The sequence below is a fragment of the Athene noctua genome, chromosome 5 (genome assembly GCF_965140245.1).
Source record: "Athene noctua chromosome 5, bAthNoc1.hap1.1, whole genome shotgun sequence".
In the NCBI taxonomy this organism is placed as follows: Eukaryota; Metazoa; Chordata; class Aves; order Strigiformes; family Strigidae; genus Athene; species Athene noctua.
In genome coordinates this window covers 54,018,467-54,035,182 of record NC_134041.1, presented here as the reverse complement: position 1 = coordinate 54,035,182, position 16,716 = coordinate 54,018,467, and the positions used below count along the sequence as shown (strand labels likewise).

General features: G+C 38.7%; 1 protein-coding gene across 1 annotated transcript in view; it reads left to right on the top strand.

Annotated features, from left to right (window-relative positions):
- The first annotated feature begins 379 nt into the window (after positions 1 to 379).
- Positions 380 to 16,716, top strand: part of CFAP43 (cilia and flagella associated protein 43) — a 47,933-nt gene continuing 31,596 nt past the window's right edge. The window contains exons 1-5 of the mRNA XM_074908035.1: positions 380 to 492; positions 4,209 to 4,462; positions 5,261 to 5,357; positions 9,885 to 10,035; positions 15,010 to 15,160. Coding sequence (XP_074764136.1) covers positions 380 to 492; positions 4,209 to 4,462; positions 5,261 to 5,357; positions 9,885 to 10,035; positions 15,010 to 15,160 — 766 coding nt within the window. The remainder of the gene's footprint in view (positions 493 to 4,208; positions 4,463 to 5,260; positions 5,358 to 9,884; positions 10,036 to 15,009; positions 15,161 to 16,716) is intronic.

The following is a 16,716-nucleotide window of genomic DNA, read 5'->3' as shown; positions in this document are numbered from 1 at the left end:
GAGACCTGCGGTCACCCCCCAAGGCTGCCTCACTTCTATGCCCCACAACACCACCTGCTTTCTAGGCCCAGCTGCAGCGACTACCCAGGCTAAAGGCCACAGATAGCAGCGACTCCCAGGCAGGATTACCCCAACAGGCATAGGTCAGTGCCTGTGTGAGAAGGGCCGAGTACGCTACAGAGAACTCGCCCCTGCCCCTGCTCTAGCGCTGCTGGCTCTTTAAATCCCAGCCCGTGCTCGTCGGCTGGTCGGCGCGCGGGCGCTGGCCAATCAGCGGCCTGGTTGAAGCCTGGCGGGAGGCGCTGTCAGCTAATGGCCGAAGCCCTTCTTGTTCCTAAGAGACGGCTGTAAACGTGCTGGTGGTGGCGGCGTGGGGCGGATGGCGGCGGCTGGGGGGGCCCAGAGTGCGGGCCCGGCCAGTGAGGAGCCTCGCCCCGAGGCCCCGGGGGGCCGTCGCTGCTCCTCGGCCGAGGAGGCCGCGCTGGAAGTGAGGTGAGGGCTGGCTGGGACAGCCTGTGCCCTTCGGGCCTTCGCACACGCCACACGCTGCTGAGCCCCGTGGCCACGGCAGGGTGCCCGCTATCTTGCCCGGTGCCCTTGGGGCCCAGCTCCTCTCACCCCGGGTCAGCTTCCCGCAGCCGTCAGAGGATAGGGAAGGTCTAACAGGAAAAGCAAGGCAGAGTGCTGTGCCGTGGGTCCGTGTTAGGGTGGCCGGTAGATGGAGGGGTGAAGAGGCAAAGAGGCACTTGCACTGCAGCATATAGCAGGGACTGGGCCTTTGGTGGATTTGGATCAAACTTAGGTTCTCTGTCTTCTGAAATGAGGATTAAGCAACCCTGACTAGTTTTAAGCTGGAGCTTGATTAGTTGATGTGTGGCATGAGTTGTCTTTTCCTGTGTCATGCTTCTGGCAACATTCAATTCTCAGTACCTGCCCTCATCAGTTGATATAGTTCTGTTCTGTTCATGGCCACATCTCTTACCCAGACTACTTCAACCTCCAGAATTTCCCTGGCCGTTCTGTACCTCCTAAACTTCACTGTCATTATCTTCTGCCATGGCTCTTAATTTTCTCGGTATTCTAAGGCCTCACTCTTGTCCTTCTCTCTCAGCATCTTAACTGCATGTCAGGGACTTTCAGATTTCAATTTCCCACACACATAACCCACACTATATATATATAAACATTTCCAGAGCTCTTGGTAATCTAACAACTTGCTTTTTGGTTCTGAACAAGTAGGAGCTGTAGATCCCTGCCCCATCTTGGATGAGACTTTCACAGAAATCTTGGGATGTTCAGACATTTTTTCTATGTAATGGGACCGATGTTTAAAACTCCTTGCCCATTGTTAGTATTTCAGCTGTTTCATCAATGCTTATGGCTAGTACACAATATAGATCCAAAATTATAGGTGCAGCACTTCTTAGTGGAAAGAAAATTATTTGTTTAGTAATTTTTTCTAGTAATATGAGAAATAGACTTCAGCTTTAACCATTCTGATACTTGCAGAGTAAAAAAGATACCATCTGAAGCATGTCATTGCTCTTCAGAGGAGGTCCATGGTGCTAACTGTGGTTACTTGGAAGTGGCTGTGACCTAGGTTTTTTGCTTTGTGAAAACACCATTATGAAATTCAAATAGTATGCAGAATAAAAAAGTAATTTAAGCCCTTTTGAATGTGAAGCAAAGCCCATTTCCACAAAATAGAAAAGTTTAAAGTTTGCCTTTCTTGTAAATTAATGTCAGCAGTAGTATTATGTATATCAGTTTTAGAAAAAAGTGACAAAAATTATTTTGCAGCGGGCAGTTCGAATGCTGTGGTTTGTGTCTTCAGAAAACACAGAGCTTTGACAAAACTCACGGTTTCATATACACTGTTGTGGTGGTTTGATTTTGGCTAAATGCCAGGTACCCACCAAGTCGCTCTCACTTCCTCCCCCCCTTTTCCCCTTGTTTTCTCAACAGGGCAAAGAGGTGAAAGAAGATAAGATAGACCAACCCTTGTGGGTAAAACAAAAGCAGTTTTAATATAAGCAAAGTGAAGCAAAGGTCTGCATGTGGAAGCAAAAAAAAAAGAAACCAGATTTATTTTCTACTTCCCATGAACAAGCAATGTCAGGCCTTTTCAGGAAGCAGGGCTCCAATATGCGTAGTGGTTGCCTTGGAGGACCAAGAGTGACCTCACTCCCCCTTCCTCCCTTCTCCCAGCTTTATACTGAGCAGACATCACATGGTCTGGAATATCCCTTTGGTCAGTTCAGGTCAGCTGTCCTGGCTGTGTGCACTCCCAAGATCTTGCCCACCCCGTCCCACTGGGGGGAAAAATGTCAGAAAGAGCCTTGGTGCTGTGTAAGCACCACTCAGCAGCAGCCACAACACCAGGGTGCTATCAACACCCTGCCAGCTCCCAACATCAAACACAGCACCGTGAGGGCTGCTATAGGGGAAAACCGATTCCAGCTCAGCCAGACCCAGTACAACTGTTTTGTATGAACTAGCATTTTTCAGTGGCAAAATGCTCTGTGAGGAAATTTCCAAGCAACTGGAATTACTTTGCCCCATCTATACTTCACCAGCTGGCAAAGTTTATGACTGAAATACTTCTGACACAATGTTTATACAGAACTGGAGACAAACACAGCATGGAAAATGTGAGCGAGCCATGGCTAATTACCTGACTCCACATGTACTGCACCAGTCATAGCCGACATCAGATAACAGCCTGAATCCTTGTCCCCTTCAGCCTTTACTGATAAATTGTACTGTCATCCCATTAATTTATACATGCACACATGTTTTCTAGATTTCATTTTATCCCATGCAGAGAGAAGTTAAAAATACATCATTTCCACTGAGTCAGATCAGTTGTTGAATCTGTTATGGTCCTGTAAGCATGTTCATAAAGATCTGCTTATGTGCCATGGCATATCATACATCTAGTTCTTGTATAAAAGGTCTGGAAAAACATTCATCAGCTGAAATGTCTCCTCTTTGTTGCCATGGTATTCAGTTCAACTGCACCAGCACTTGGTCAATGTTCTCCCATTCCCCTCTGGCTACACTTACTCATCTGGTGTGTAGCAAAAGAAGAGAAAGAGGCCAAGAGCAGAAACTACTCAGAAAAAATAACTAGAAGTTAGTGCTGGACATAAATATCTTAACACTAGGCATGTAAAATGATCCTAGCTATGAGTGCTGAGGCTGTAGTACAAACTTCTAGTAGGGAGTACAGAGGATCAGCAGCTGAGTGGATCTTATGACTGATGTGTTCATGAAAGGAGTGTAAAAACGCATCTTTGCAATTGCAGAGGATAAAGATCTCTTCTAGTCAAATGCTCTTATTTGGAAGAAGACAAGAGATGGAATGTTTCTGAATAGAAATTGGAAAATAAGGTTCTAACAGCAGTATTGTACACAGAGCGTATCTTTTACACTGCTGAAACTTGTATGCTATGGTACTAGCAGGCTAAGCTGTGGCTCAGTCAGACATCTTCGCTTAGTGGTAAATGCAAATCCCTTTGATAAGAGGACCCTGATATTTATCCACACACTTTCTGAAAGGTAGGAGCATCTGCAGGCAGTTATGGATTTGCGGATACATTGTAAGTTCCTAAGCTGACTCCTCTTCAGTAATTTATTTCAGTCCTTTTGTAACACATCCTGTTTACATTCCAGAGTTTTACCATGTTAAATTATCTCTAAATCAGAACAGTCCTCCTGGTTAGTTTCTTATAAACACAAGCTGTACCTTTGTATTTTTTATTTTACTGGAATGAGATAACTATGAAAGTGTAAAAAGGTTAAGCAAACGCAATTGGGTTGAAGTATGGATTGCACCTGTGTAATTCTTTCAGAATAAAGGTATAGTCTATTACAATGATATATGGAATAACGGAGCCTATGAACTTGCTAACTTTATTTTTAGTGAAAACTGAAAGAAATATAAGCATCTCTCCAGGTTCTTATGACAGTCCTTTGTGCTCCATCAGGGTAAGATTGAACCTGTGTTTTTGGAAAAACTGAACTAGTGATTCATAATACTAGATCTTGAAGTTATTGTGGTCTTGCAGCATTGGTATGAGGATGAGTCGAACAAATCCCATGCATCAGTTCAATGTAACTTAGGCTACGACATTCCCTTTATCACGGTATTTTGAGAAATGTGTGTCTTTGATTAATATTTTAACATTCAGTTGCTTTTTCTTAAGTTGGGTTCAGGGATTCTCAAACAAGAACTTTGGCTTTATCAACAATCAAACTGTCTGCTACCCTTGTGGCAATTACATCCTCTTCCTGGACATTGAAACAAAGAAGACGACAGTACTGCAGTGCCCGTCTGGTCAGGTGGGAGCCTTTGCTGCGAATGGGAATAGGCAAGTGCTGGCCTTTTCAGACCGGAGGCTGAATCCCATCATATATATCTACACTTTTCCAGAACTGAGTAAACTGACAGAATTAAAAGGTAGGGATGTGCTAACTCTCCCCGTCACCATTTCGTTAAAACAATACTTAAATCATCCAGTTTCTGAAGGGTTTTTTGATAAGACCTGAAAAACAGGGTGACAGGAAATTGTCTCATGACAAGATGCATGGAAAGCAGTGGAAGGAATTTTCCACTGTACTACTTTTAGTTAGGCTCGAATTAGGGTGGAATATGACAATACAAAATGGATCTGTTTTAAAGCGAAAACAAATGGAATTAAATGGAATTAATTTGAGGATAATATAGTTAGAATAACCAAAAAAATCACACTGAAATAAGCTTCAAGCAGACTGCTGAAAGCCGCACTGAGAAATCTGAAATGTGAGAGGAATGAGAGTTCTTGCAATTAAACTTTGGAGTTTGGGATCTAATGTGTATTTTTGCCTGCTTCATAACATTTCTCTCCTTAGTTTTGCTTTCCCTATCCATGATTCAGTTTCCTTGCCATTTAAATAAGGATCATAATACTTGCTTATGTCATGTATATAAATAAATTATGACTGCAAAGGATTTCAGGGTACTTGAGGAAAAATACTTTACAAATTCAAGGTAATAATGAAAAAAATTGAAAAAATTCCAAGCAGTGATCCATAGGGAATGTTTTTATGATCAAATCAAAACAATAATCTGTAGCGAAGCGAAGGAATCAGGGTCCTAATGAATATCTTTGAAGAGTTAAAGTGGGTATAAAGGAACTGAGAGGACTACTCTATCTAGGATAGTATACTGTAAAGTCCAGGACAATTAAAGACCATGTTCTTTATTTTTACATTTCAGGTAATGTGCAGCTGGACTACACTTTACTTGCATTTAGTTTCAGAGGCCCATATCTAGCCAGTTACTCTTCACTCCCAGAATTTGTTCTTTCAGTATGGTAAGAGTAAAAAGAAAATTCTCTAATACCATTTACATTTAATTCATGTTTTTGTGTGTGTGCTTTTTTAGTATAAATTAAGTTAACAAATGTGGAAGACACACTGGTTGCCTTCATCTCCTTTTTTATTTCTGATTGGTCATTGATTGCAAACTTTCTGTACCAAATGTGTTGTTTATTTTCTAGCATTAGTACCTACTAGTCAGAATGACTGTTACTTTCCTAAAGCTATCTTCTACCTTCTTTGAAATTTTGTGTTTTGGAGTACTTCTAAAGAAAGTTTCCTGCTGAAAAGAGGAAAAGCACTCTAGAGCTGATCTCTACTTTTTTGTCCCCCAGTATATTCAGTGGTTCTCTTAATTACTTGTGCTTCATCTTAGTCCTGTCTTACAGTTTTGCTCAGTGATTACACTACCATGGGTCACTGGGTTAGATCATAATTTTCTGCTCATTGTCATGCAAAGAAATATTATATCATGTGGTGTGGATACATCAAGCTAGAATATTTAATTTTTTAGGTGTTCTGTAAAAATATAATCGTGCTCTTGCCTCCATTGCCAGCACGCTTCCATTGACTGTGGAGTCTGAGCACTTCTTCAAAACAAGTGGGGAGGGTGGAGTAGGAGGAAGGCAAGCAAGAACATGTAAGGAATATTCTGTACACTCCCAATTTAATGATGACCTTCTCTTGTACAATGATTAGTGAAGAGGCAGAAACTCCTGTAACTTCAGAATTTTCGTAATGATAGTAGATACTATTACAGATGCCTCTTCTTTATCCCTTATGAAGAAGACTAATGTTTGCTGTGAACTCTGATTGTATACAGTAGTTCTGGAAGGATGTCTGTGTGTATATCACAGTAGAAATAACACACATCGTCGAATGTGTTCATTGTGTGTGCCCTTAAAGAAAAGTCCACCATCTTGAAGGACTTCTCTAGATTATTCTTAAAAATGGAAATATCTAGAACTGTTTAAATGCTTTAAAGTAGTGGCAATTTCCAAGGCCAAACAATTTAAACCTCTTTGAATCAGCATGAATATGACAGCAGCTAATTGTCATAAAAGAACCATCCTAGATTCCAGTCAGAAAGAATGTAGTAATAAAATAGGATTACCTTACAATATTAAACTTAGAATTTATAGTAACTTGAACAGAAGTGTGTGAATTTACTGTGAAATCAGGACCTTTATTTTTGCAGTTGGATTATTTGTGCATTCATTGTAAAAATGTGTACAAATGAAAGAAATCTCAGTGTTTAGCATTCTTAATGTGTCATTACAATATGATGATTGCACAGTTCCTGTATTTTAAGCAGATAGTTTGGAATCAGAGATGTTTTGAAAGTTATGTCAGTCTCAAAATACAGAAAACTAAAAGCTGTCTTTCATCTGAGATATTTTATCCCTAGATCTTTATTCTTTTCTGTTCAAAAGAAAGGTTTGATGCCAGATTCTTCTTCAGATATATGTACCATATAGTTTCAGATCTTAATAAATTATCTACTATAAAGGAGTGTTGGCACTATCTGTTAGGTATGAGATGAGAACATGCTGACAGATCTTTAGAGAGAAAGCAACACTGATATCTTTTAAAGTCAGAATTGCAGCTTATAGCTTTCTGTAATTTTAATGAAAGTTACTGTGTATGTGTGAATACTTATCATTTTTTGCATATGCTATCAATATTAACCATTGTCTTGTATCCTGATCTCTTTCTGTGAGTGAATTCATTACAGCCCAGAACAACAGGATTATACTAAATCCATTTACAGCAGTGTATGCATTTTATGTTTTCTTCCTCTCAGCAGCAATGACAAATACTAAAGCTATAAATGTTATTTAGATTGTCAGATATATTGGCCAAGAAATTAAGAAACATTTTAAACCATTTTCGTCAAATGATGTTAATCAGCTCTTCGACAGCACTTAAAAATAAAAATGCAGTCAAGAATTAATCTGGATAATGGAGAAATATGCAAATCAGATGGTGAGAACATAAAATAGCTTACACTGGACAAAAGAAAAGTCAGTGGAAAGCAGATTCCCAGGCTTGTGTCAGCTATACATAACAGCCCCACACAAATTCTACCCTGTGCTTAAGATAGTTAATGCAGCCAGTTTGTCTGCATTCTCAGCACAATTATGGTATTACCTAAGTAATTCATCCATAGATAATCATGGGTTGGCTGTTATAATACCCTCCAACTGCAAGCGCTGTAATCATGATTTTATGGATCGGAAAAGCAAGGCTAAGGTCTGGGGTGCTAAAGAGTTAGTTGTTTGGGCCCATCCAAGTAGTCACTGATGGAACTAGTGAAAAACATCCATGTCTCCTGACTGTTGGTCTTTTCACCAAAGGAAGTACATGATAATGGTTCTAAAATGTCAGTTTCCAAAATTATTTTACTATTCATTCTTTTTATAGCTGTAATAATTTTATGTGTGGCTAATTAACAACCTCCTTTTCATTTTTAAGAGGACCTAACTTGTTTGACAGCAGAAATTTTTTTGTTAGTGACAAAGTATTTGTTTTCCAAATTTGATCTTGAATGTCAGTCATAATCACATCCAGATCTTTGGCTTGAATGCTTTTGACTTATTTAATGGATTTGATTTTCTTTTGCTCTCCTTAATGAAGGAACTGGCAAGAAAATATCCTCCTGTGCAGTGAGTCTCAGCCAGGGGTAACAGTGACCTCTTTAAGTTTTAACCCTATGAATTGGCAACAACTGTGTTTTGTTACTGAGAGTTCCGTTACTATCTGGCATATTGAAAGGAATAATGATGAGCATCACCTTAAGCAAAAGTAAGTGAAACACCCTTCAGGTTAATAGAAAAATCTAGAAGTATATTTTAACAACTAAGACTAGCAACCTACATCTGTTTGCAAATAATTTAATCCAATTTAGTTCACCTAGCAATTGCCATCTGTAATTGCTAAATCACAGCCAGTCTGCATGGGAAACCTCGGCTGGTCTGAGGGATCAGAATGTAAGTTTGATATTGACCTCGAGCAGATAACCGTGTATCTTTAAGAGGCTTGAAAGTCCCGAGAGGAGCTGAGTAAACAAGAGTAAGGAACTACCAGACCGGAACTGCCTGACCGCAAGGAAAGGAAGGTTATTGAGGTTGCAACAGAGAAAAGGTTATCCAATCATGAACTGTTAAGTCTCTAATTAAACCAATCACATATGGACACATACTCTTAATAAAGTTATAAAAAGGCTTGTTAGAACAATAACGTAGCCATTTTTGCACAATTTGGTGTTTATCATGTCTGTCTCAACAGCGACAAGTCTGAATCTATCTAGTCAACCAAGTGAATTGAATTTATGATTTCATTTCTTAGTACTCCCATGTCCAGATTATCCACATCATGAAGCTAATACTAATCAGCTGCTTTGGCAGTCTCTATCAAGTGCTGCATGACTGAATTAAAGTAGTACCTGGACTGCTTTCCTGCAAGTGGCTTTTGCAGCTATGGAACCACCAAATTTGAATCGAGTTGCTTCCTAATAAGCTTAGTTAAACAATATGTCGCTGTAATCACAAACTGTAGCAAAACCAGTATAATTTTCTGTGTGATTTCCAGCTTGTGTGGTTAATTTACAGGTCCAGTCAGGGTGGCTCTGTCAATGCAATTCATGGAGCACAACAAACTTAGAATTTATTTATACTATAATGTTTTTTTGAGGCCGGTATAAAAGTATTATGTATCATTCAAGTTGGAGTATGACACTGTAACACCTATACTGTTTCAGTGGCAGCTATCCTACAATTCTCAAGTGTGTTTCATCTCATTAACTATTAATATAACCAACATATTGCCACCAACACAGTTATACTAGTGAATGCATAGACAAGGTTTTAATTTGCGACCTGAAAAGATCACTGAAGGGGTTTTTTGCCTTTTTTCATTATACAGTACACATGTGAAAATACATATATACTCCTTTTTCCTCACTTTTCATTCCATTCAGTAGAGGTTGAACTGAGAATTGTTTATTCTACATAATTTTTTTCCAAGTCATAAATCAACGTAGTTTGTGAACAATAAAATCCACAACTCCTGCATTGTAACAGCCACTTATACACTGATTACCAGAGTGCAACAAATACTACTAATAATCTTTCATAATCGTTAAACTGTCTCCAAATAAACATTAAGCAGGAATTCTCACACTATATGCAAGTTAGGTGTTAGGTTATTAATCCTGGTTAATAAGGGAACAGTAGCATAGAATAGTTGTTTATACAAGGCAACAGGAAAAGGTAGGGAACTAGAACATGACAATCTGTTTCTGCCAGTTAGGAACATTCCTCTTTTGTAGGAGAATTACTGTTATTTTTCAGTGAAATGACATGTGCCATGTAGAATGGCTGTCTACAACAATCCTCCATTACTCTTGCAGAAGTAAAGCCCATTAACTGAGTTGGTGTCTCAAAGTTTTGAAAACATGCTTCTTGGTTTTGTATCAGCATAATATTTCTTCTCCTCAGACAGTGTCTCTTGCTCTTTCACAGCCCTGTGAAACTCCCTGATGGACAAGGGACTGTGAGTCCTCATAAGGATTTGTTTTTCCCGGTGTCACATAGTGAAGATCCATACCATGGCCCTGATTTGCCAGTTTCGGCCATTGCTGGACTAGTAGGAGATGAAGCAGAAACATTCATGGTAATTACTGATTTGTTTCCTTTTTACTATTCCAAGTCATTATACTTTTTATGTAAGTAGGTGTTAATAAATTAATAAAAGAAGTTAAACAGGTACAACCCAGTAAACAGATCTGTTGTCTCAACAATATTTTTGAAATGTATTTTGACAGGAGACTTAGAAGGCATGCTGCTACTTCACAGTGCAGTACGATGTAGACATTTCTGACACAGGTCCTAGCTAGTGATATATATCTGTGCAGTGGAGGTACCAATCCGTACCCCAGAAGGAGTATAGCACGTCAGCATTTAACCATTCCCAAGCTAATATGACCTGCTGAAACATTTGAAAACTATTCCAATACTAAACTGATAGTAACCCTCAGGTATCCTTCCTTTGGGATTTGTTTTCTTTTTGACTCTGCAAATGTCTCAAGCTATGGAAACACTGAAGGCTTTATTCCAGCCAGCAAACCCTGCTTCTGAAATACATTCCCATACCACTGTCAGTGTTGGACCTGCCCATTTGTCTCACTTGTATTTCATCATTTACTCATTAGCCTCCCTTGAGATGTCTCTTTTGATAGGCTTCATAAGTGTTCTTATTTTGTTTGAAATTTACTTTCACCTGACTACCAACTAGAAGCATATGCCAGTGTGAAAACTTTTAACTTGCAAATCTGAGATTCTCTTCTAAGATTAAGACCATCAATTTCTATTTGGTGGCTTGTGATATATATGAGACACCAAAAGTACCATGCATAAAATGATACTGGCATTAGACTGCACCTTTTCAATGGACAAGTGTGAGTTATGTATTACCAGATTACTATACCACAGGTTTCTGCCATAAACTTTTCTTATAACGCAGAATAAAAATAGGGAATGACCTCATCCTCCTTCATGCCTTCAGATTCGCAGAGGTGTTTAACTGTTGATGCCCTTGGTTTCCAGGACAATCAATAACCACAAACAAACATCCTCTACTAGTTCTGATTACACATGAACTGCTTGTATTTCATATCACTTAGAACAGTAAAAATTAAGATAATATATGCTATCAGGGGCATTGCCTTTTATATTATGTGCCGGTGATGAGCTGCAAAAAACACTTTGTTTTTTAGCCTGTAATGTGAATTACAAGAGGTATTGGGGGAAAAAACAACTGCCATATTACCTCTGTGATGTTTAATAGAATTTGTCCTTGAATGGATGCTATTCCATTCAGGAATGGTAGGTTCTTCTGCTTGAACTTGCAGAACCGCATCATTAACTTTTCCACTTAAACCATACTAGATACCAGTATAGGGTTTTTGCATTCCCAGCTGCCTTCAGAAAAACCTTTTTAGCACCTTCAAGGTGATTGTGTTCTCCTTATACATTGAAATATTCCTGGAGTAAGAGTAATTGTTCTACTAGTCTTTGATGAAGATTTCATTTTCTTTCAAATTACATGGTAAATACTTTGATAGTTATTTACTGTCCAAATTTCCTAGATAGGTGTATTTTTGTTGTGAATATTGACAAGGTAATGAAGATCAGGTTATGTAGAAGTGAGTTTCATGCAGAAATACAAGCTGTTGTTGCTTTTGTTGTGGCGGTGATATGTTGTTTCCTGTGTACTAAATTGTGAGGTGCTACACACAGTTTAGCACTGAGAGGCACTGTATCAATTTCTGGCATGTTTTCACCTCACTCCAAACTATGATAGCTGAGTAATTTTTTGCAGGACTTGCATTTATTGTGCCTTACAGCACTAATTCTCCCCTCCACGCATGCCAGTGTACATATGCTCCATCTCTAACCTAGCAGAAAACCTGAGCCCCTAGTACATCTTGTAACCCCACACGCTGGGGGGAATCACATGCATATGTCTTGTCAGGTTAAGCACTCCCTTCCAGCACCCCAACATGGAACTTATGGTTTTGGCAATGCTTGTGTTGATCAGAATATACTTGATGGAGAAGATAGGATACAGCAAGGGTATAGCAGGAGAAGATATGATGCAGCAACTTTGAGAGAGATTGAAATGGCTGAACTTGCTGTGTTCCTCAGATACCCAGATATGTTCGGACTACAGTTGTTGTAATGGACCAGGCTGTCCAAAATAGAGGTTTTCTTCACTGTCTTTATGAATTAATAGGCTGCTGTGGCAGATGTATCAATGGTTACTCTCACTGATGACTTGTATACCATTACAAATGTCTATGAGCAGTTGTCTGACTCTGGCATAAAATCTGTGCCTAGACATTTGTAAATACCTTGGATTTATTTTCCTCTCTACTATCATCAATGCTTTTTCAATTAGTAAGAGACAACCTGCTTCTCCTGTGGTGGTTAACGAGGTGCAGTTGGTTGAATGCAGTGAGAATAGTATCATGGACTGATGAAGTCCTTCCTGTCTCTGCAGAATTTGATGGAAAGATTTTTGTTCTTTATCACTAAATCTGAGTCAGTCAAGATCAATGTTTTTTGTGGCGGGAGGATATTGGACTTGCACAACTCTGAGAGTTATATTCAGCAAAGCCATTTATTTTTCTAATAGTACATACTTATGCTCTCACCAAAGTTCTTCATAATTAGCAAATCAGCAATTAGACAGTTATCAGCCTTTTCTTCTATCAGCATAAGACCTCTCTAACATGTGCTGTGGAGACCAACCAACTTCTTGTTCACACGCTGTTCACGCAGCGGACTTCTCACAGTTCAGTACTTTTCTACAGTTCAGTGTTGCAGCTGTCCGTTGTTTCTCCCTGTCACCTTGGAACAACTCAGCAGTTTCTTATCTTTCTCCCAAAGCCTGTTTCTCATCAAAGCCTAGCTGCTTTTCAGAGGCTGTGCAAGGCTGACAGGCCAATGTATCCCACAGTTTTTCACACTGATGTAACCGAAGTGGAGAACCAATTATTTAGACTATTATTTAAAGGAATTGTCCTCAATCTGTAGTCCATGGTCCTTGGAGGCTGTAGCCCACTCCTAAGGAATGTGTGAGAGGCAAGTAAGAAAATCGAGCACACTGCCAATGCACTTGTTTGCTGCTTTGAAATGTGTTAGGGTTCCATACTCTTCAAGATACTGAAGCTGGGTATGTACCAAAGTGTAACCACAATGGGGCAGCAGAGTGAAAGTAATTGAAATATCCTACACCTTTCAATCCTTTTCTTTCTTGCACTACATCGACTTAGTTTTGTTTCAAAATTTCTTACATTTGGGACCCGAATTTTCTGAATATGCTTTATCATGAGAAGCCCACTTGACTCCACTTCGTCCCCAGTACCAATTTGATTCCATTGTCTTTTTAGAAAACTTTTCATGACAAGGATCCATCATGGATTTTTTTTTTCCCCTGAAAAGGTGCTACTCAAAAGGGAGAGAAGTTCAAAAAAAGATAGCAGCATTATTATTATGTACCACTGTACCAATGCACAGTTCAAGAAGCAACCTGGTTTGGGATTTACATAATCTCATCCTATGATTAGCATATTTTATCTAGTTTGTGTGTAAACACAGTTGTGACAGCAGGTGCAAAGGAACATTACAGAAGTTTCTTTACGCAGGAAGCTTCTCATTCACAGTAGTTTAGTTACAACTTTCCCACAGATTTGTGATGTTCAAGCCTCATAAAATCAGTGAAAACGCCTATATTAAATGTTTCTCTGGGTGATGTAAAGTCCTGTTTGTTATAGGTTTATTACTGTTAGTCCTATTTGATCTATAAAGTAAATATTAATATACTTTATTTCTGTAGCATTTTTCCCCTGAGAAATTAAAAATGCTTTTAAAGCACAAATAGAGAGTATGTTACTAACCCAGAATCATATAGCAAGTCCTTGAAATCTAGGTACTTATGAATCCCTGTCCTATGTTTTCATCACAAGTCCATCCATGTTTCCTCTTTTTATAGAACCTTTAGTGAGATAGCAGGTGTTTTGCAGTATTATAGACTCTTCTTTTTTTCATCCATCATGTTGTCTAGTGTTCCTCAACACTTCTGCTCACATGCATGGTTCTTTGAATCTTCTCTTTTAAGTGTTCTCCCAAGGTTTTCTTTTGGTTTGTTCCTCTGTGCCCCTACATAAATTCTCTTCAATCTGGTTCTTTCTGTCATGGTATTTGTATGACCCCAGTTACTGTTGTATCTGAACAGGTCACTGTCTTTAATGATGTTTGGTGGAGAAGGTCTGTTCTTCCTGTTTTATGGATGATGGATTTATGAGATTTGTTTTAGTGAAATAAAATTCAAGGCACATGGGAAGTCTGTGACAGGAATATTTCTAGAACTAATTTGCAGATGACACAAAGGTTGACAGAGCTGTTTTACAGAGCTATTTGGATTATATGATAAGATAAACTATTCAAACATAGTGAATAGTACTGCCAAGTATGCAAGACCACATGTGCAGGTTATGTCTACAAAGTGGAAGACTATTCTGAAAAGCAGTTTGAAAAACATTTGTCAGGGTGTGAGGTCATAGTGGGTAACCATTTCAATTTGGGCTTCCAGTGCTATTCTGATGTTAAAAAACTAGGGGCTTAATGTGTTGATTTTTTTCAAAATTTTATAATTAAAAAATTGGGAGATGACTTGGTTATGGTGCATCAGTATCTTTGCAAGGGTAAGGAAGATGCTGGAGGGATTTCCAAGCTAGAGGACAAAGCTGTAACAGATTAAGTGCTGGAAAATAAATCCAGATAAATTCAAATTTTTAGAATATATATTTTTTCAATTAAAATGTAGTTCATAATTTAAACAAGCTTCTAGTGAGAGAGAGGTGAGTTCTCTACCACTATCTCCAGACATAGACTTTTCTGGAAAATGTTCTCGTTTGTCAAGTTCCTAACCTCAGTGAAGGGACGACTGAATAAAATAAGGCTGATGTTATACAAATGATCAGCCTTTATGAGGTAATGATCTTTTTTTGCCTTAAAATGTATGTAACTTCTTGTACAGATGTTTGTCAATTGTTGATTGAACTTGTTTATTTTTGTGCTGAAGCCTAGAGATTACCTGAAGCCTTCAGTGCATCCCACTGCCCACTGCTGGACTGCGACCTCAGAAATTTACATGGGCTGTAAAGAAGGATATGTTTTGGCAATTGATGCTGAAAGATGCAGTGCTTCTGTTCTTCAACAAAAACCTCTACCTGGTAAAAAAAAGCTGTGTTGTGTATTTTATTCCAGTAGGGAAGAAAGTGGATAGGTGAAAGCTTTTTTTGCTTTCTTCCATTCTCCTGTTGTATACCTTGAAGAAATTGTAAAGCTATACCATAGAACCATATTTCCTTTATTAGTATGATAAACATTTGGGAATGTCTTTTGAACTTCTGTGTGGGTTTTTTAGCACCCAATATTGGCTTTCATTTTAATTTGGTGAAAAAAGACAAAAAGCTCTAAATACATCAAAACTGATAAAATGAACAATATTTTCAGGAGCCCAGATCTTATTAACCAGCCTTACTAGATTAACATTAAACTATCAATGTATGAGCTATACGCAGTCTTTTTACTATTATTTAAATACCAATAATTTATTTTATTTTGCATGAAGTATCGGATTGTTCTCATTTGGTATGTTAGATAATGTTAAAACACATCTTTGAAGTCTCATGATGAGTCTTCAAACAACAAAATGGAATTGAATGTAATGTTGCTTAATAGAATTCCTTAAGGTCATCTCTTACATAAACTATTTTCTAATGACAACAAGGCTGTAAAGACTATCAGGCTTTATTGCAGAAAGTATGAAGCACAGAGAATGAACAGAAGATGTCTTTGGCTTCAAACAAAGAAATCTGCTTTTAATTTATTCTAAAATGGGAAGACCTTAGATTGATTGCAACTTGCCAAGGCAATGTGTCTGCCCTATCTGTGTTCCTGCCTGTCTTTTTTCATGGGGATCTTTGGCAAGGTAGTGACTGACTAAAGTTTTCTGGCAACAGCGGCCCATTCCGTGCCTTCTTTTTTCTGGGAATCCTGAGGTCTCTCCTGTGCTACCTGTCACATGCTACCCTTCTGTGCCCATCCTGAGGGCTCCCAGAAAGGAGAACAGTGAGACACAGCCAGCATAAAGTGTTCTGGCAATGGCAACCTGCACTCTGTTACCCTTTGCAGGGATGGAAGGTGTCAGTCCTAATGTGCACATGAAGTTCACTGGTTGTCAGGTCTAAGAGTACTGGAACATGCTTCTCCCTAGCACTAGAACTGGGTAATATTCTGTTGTAGACCAGCATAGAACTGTTTCTCTAATAACCACTGAATCACTGTTAATAGACAGGCTGGTGATAATTTTGTTTTCTTCTTTTGCCATGTAATGCATTATTTTTTAAGCTGCAGCAAGTATCCCTGACTTTCCCAAAGTACTGTAACTCTGTTCGGTTCCAATAGTTAACACAGAAACAGAGACTGCTCTTAAAAAACCCAACAAACCAGCATTATTTCTCTGCTTTTGAAATTATCAGAGTTTTAAGTTTACCAAATCAAGACTTGGAAATCATCAACAAATAAAAGCTGAGGTGTGACCAGAAATGTTTTTGTCAGTTCAGTAGAAGGCAACAAGAATATTTGCCATTCGGGCTTTTTTCCTTGGCCTGTATATTCTTCTTTGAGGGCTGTTCTAAAACTATGTAACATATTGTACTGAAGTTTTTGCTTAATTTAAAACATACTGCAATCTGTATCTATTTAGCAGAATGCTTAAGTGCAT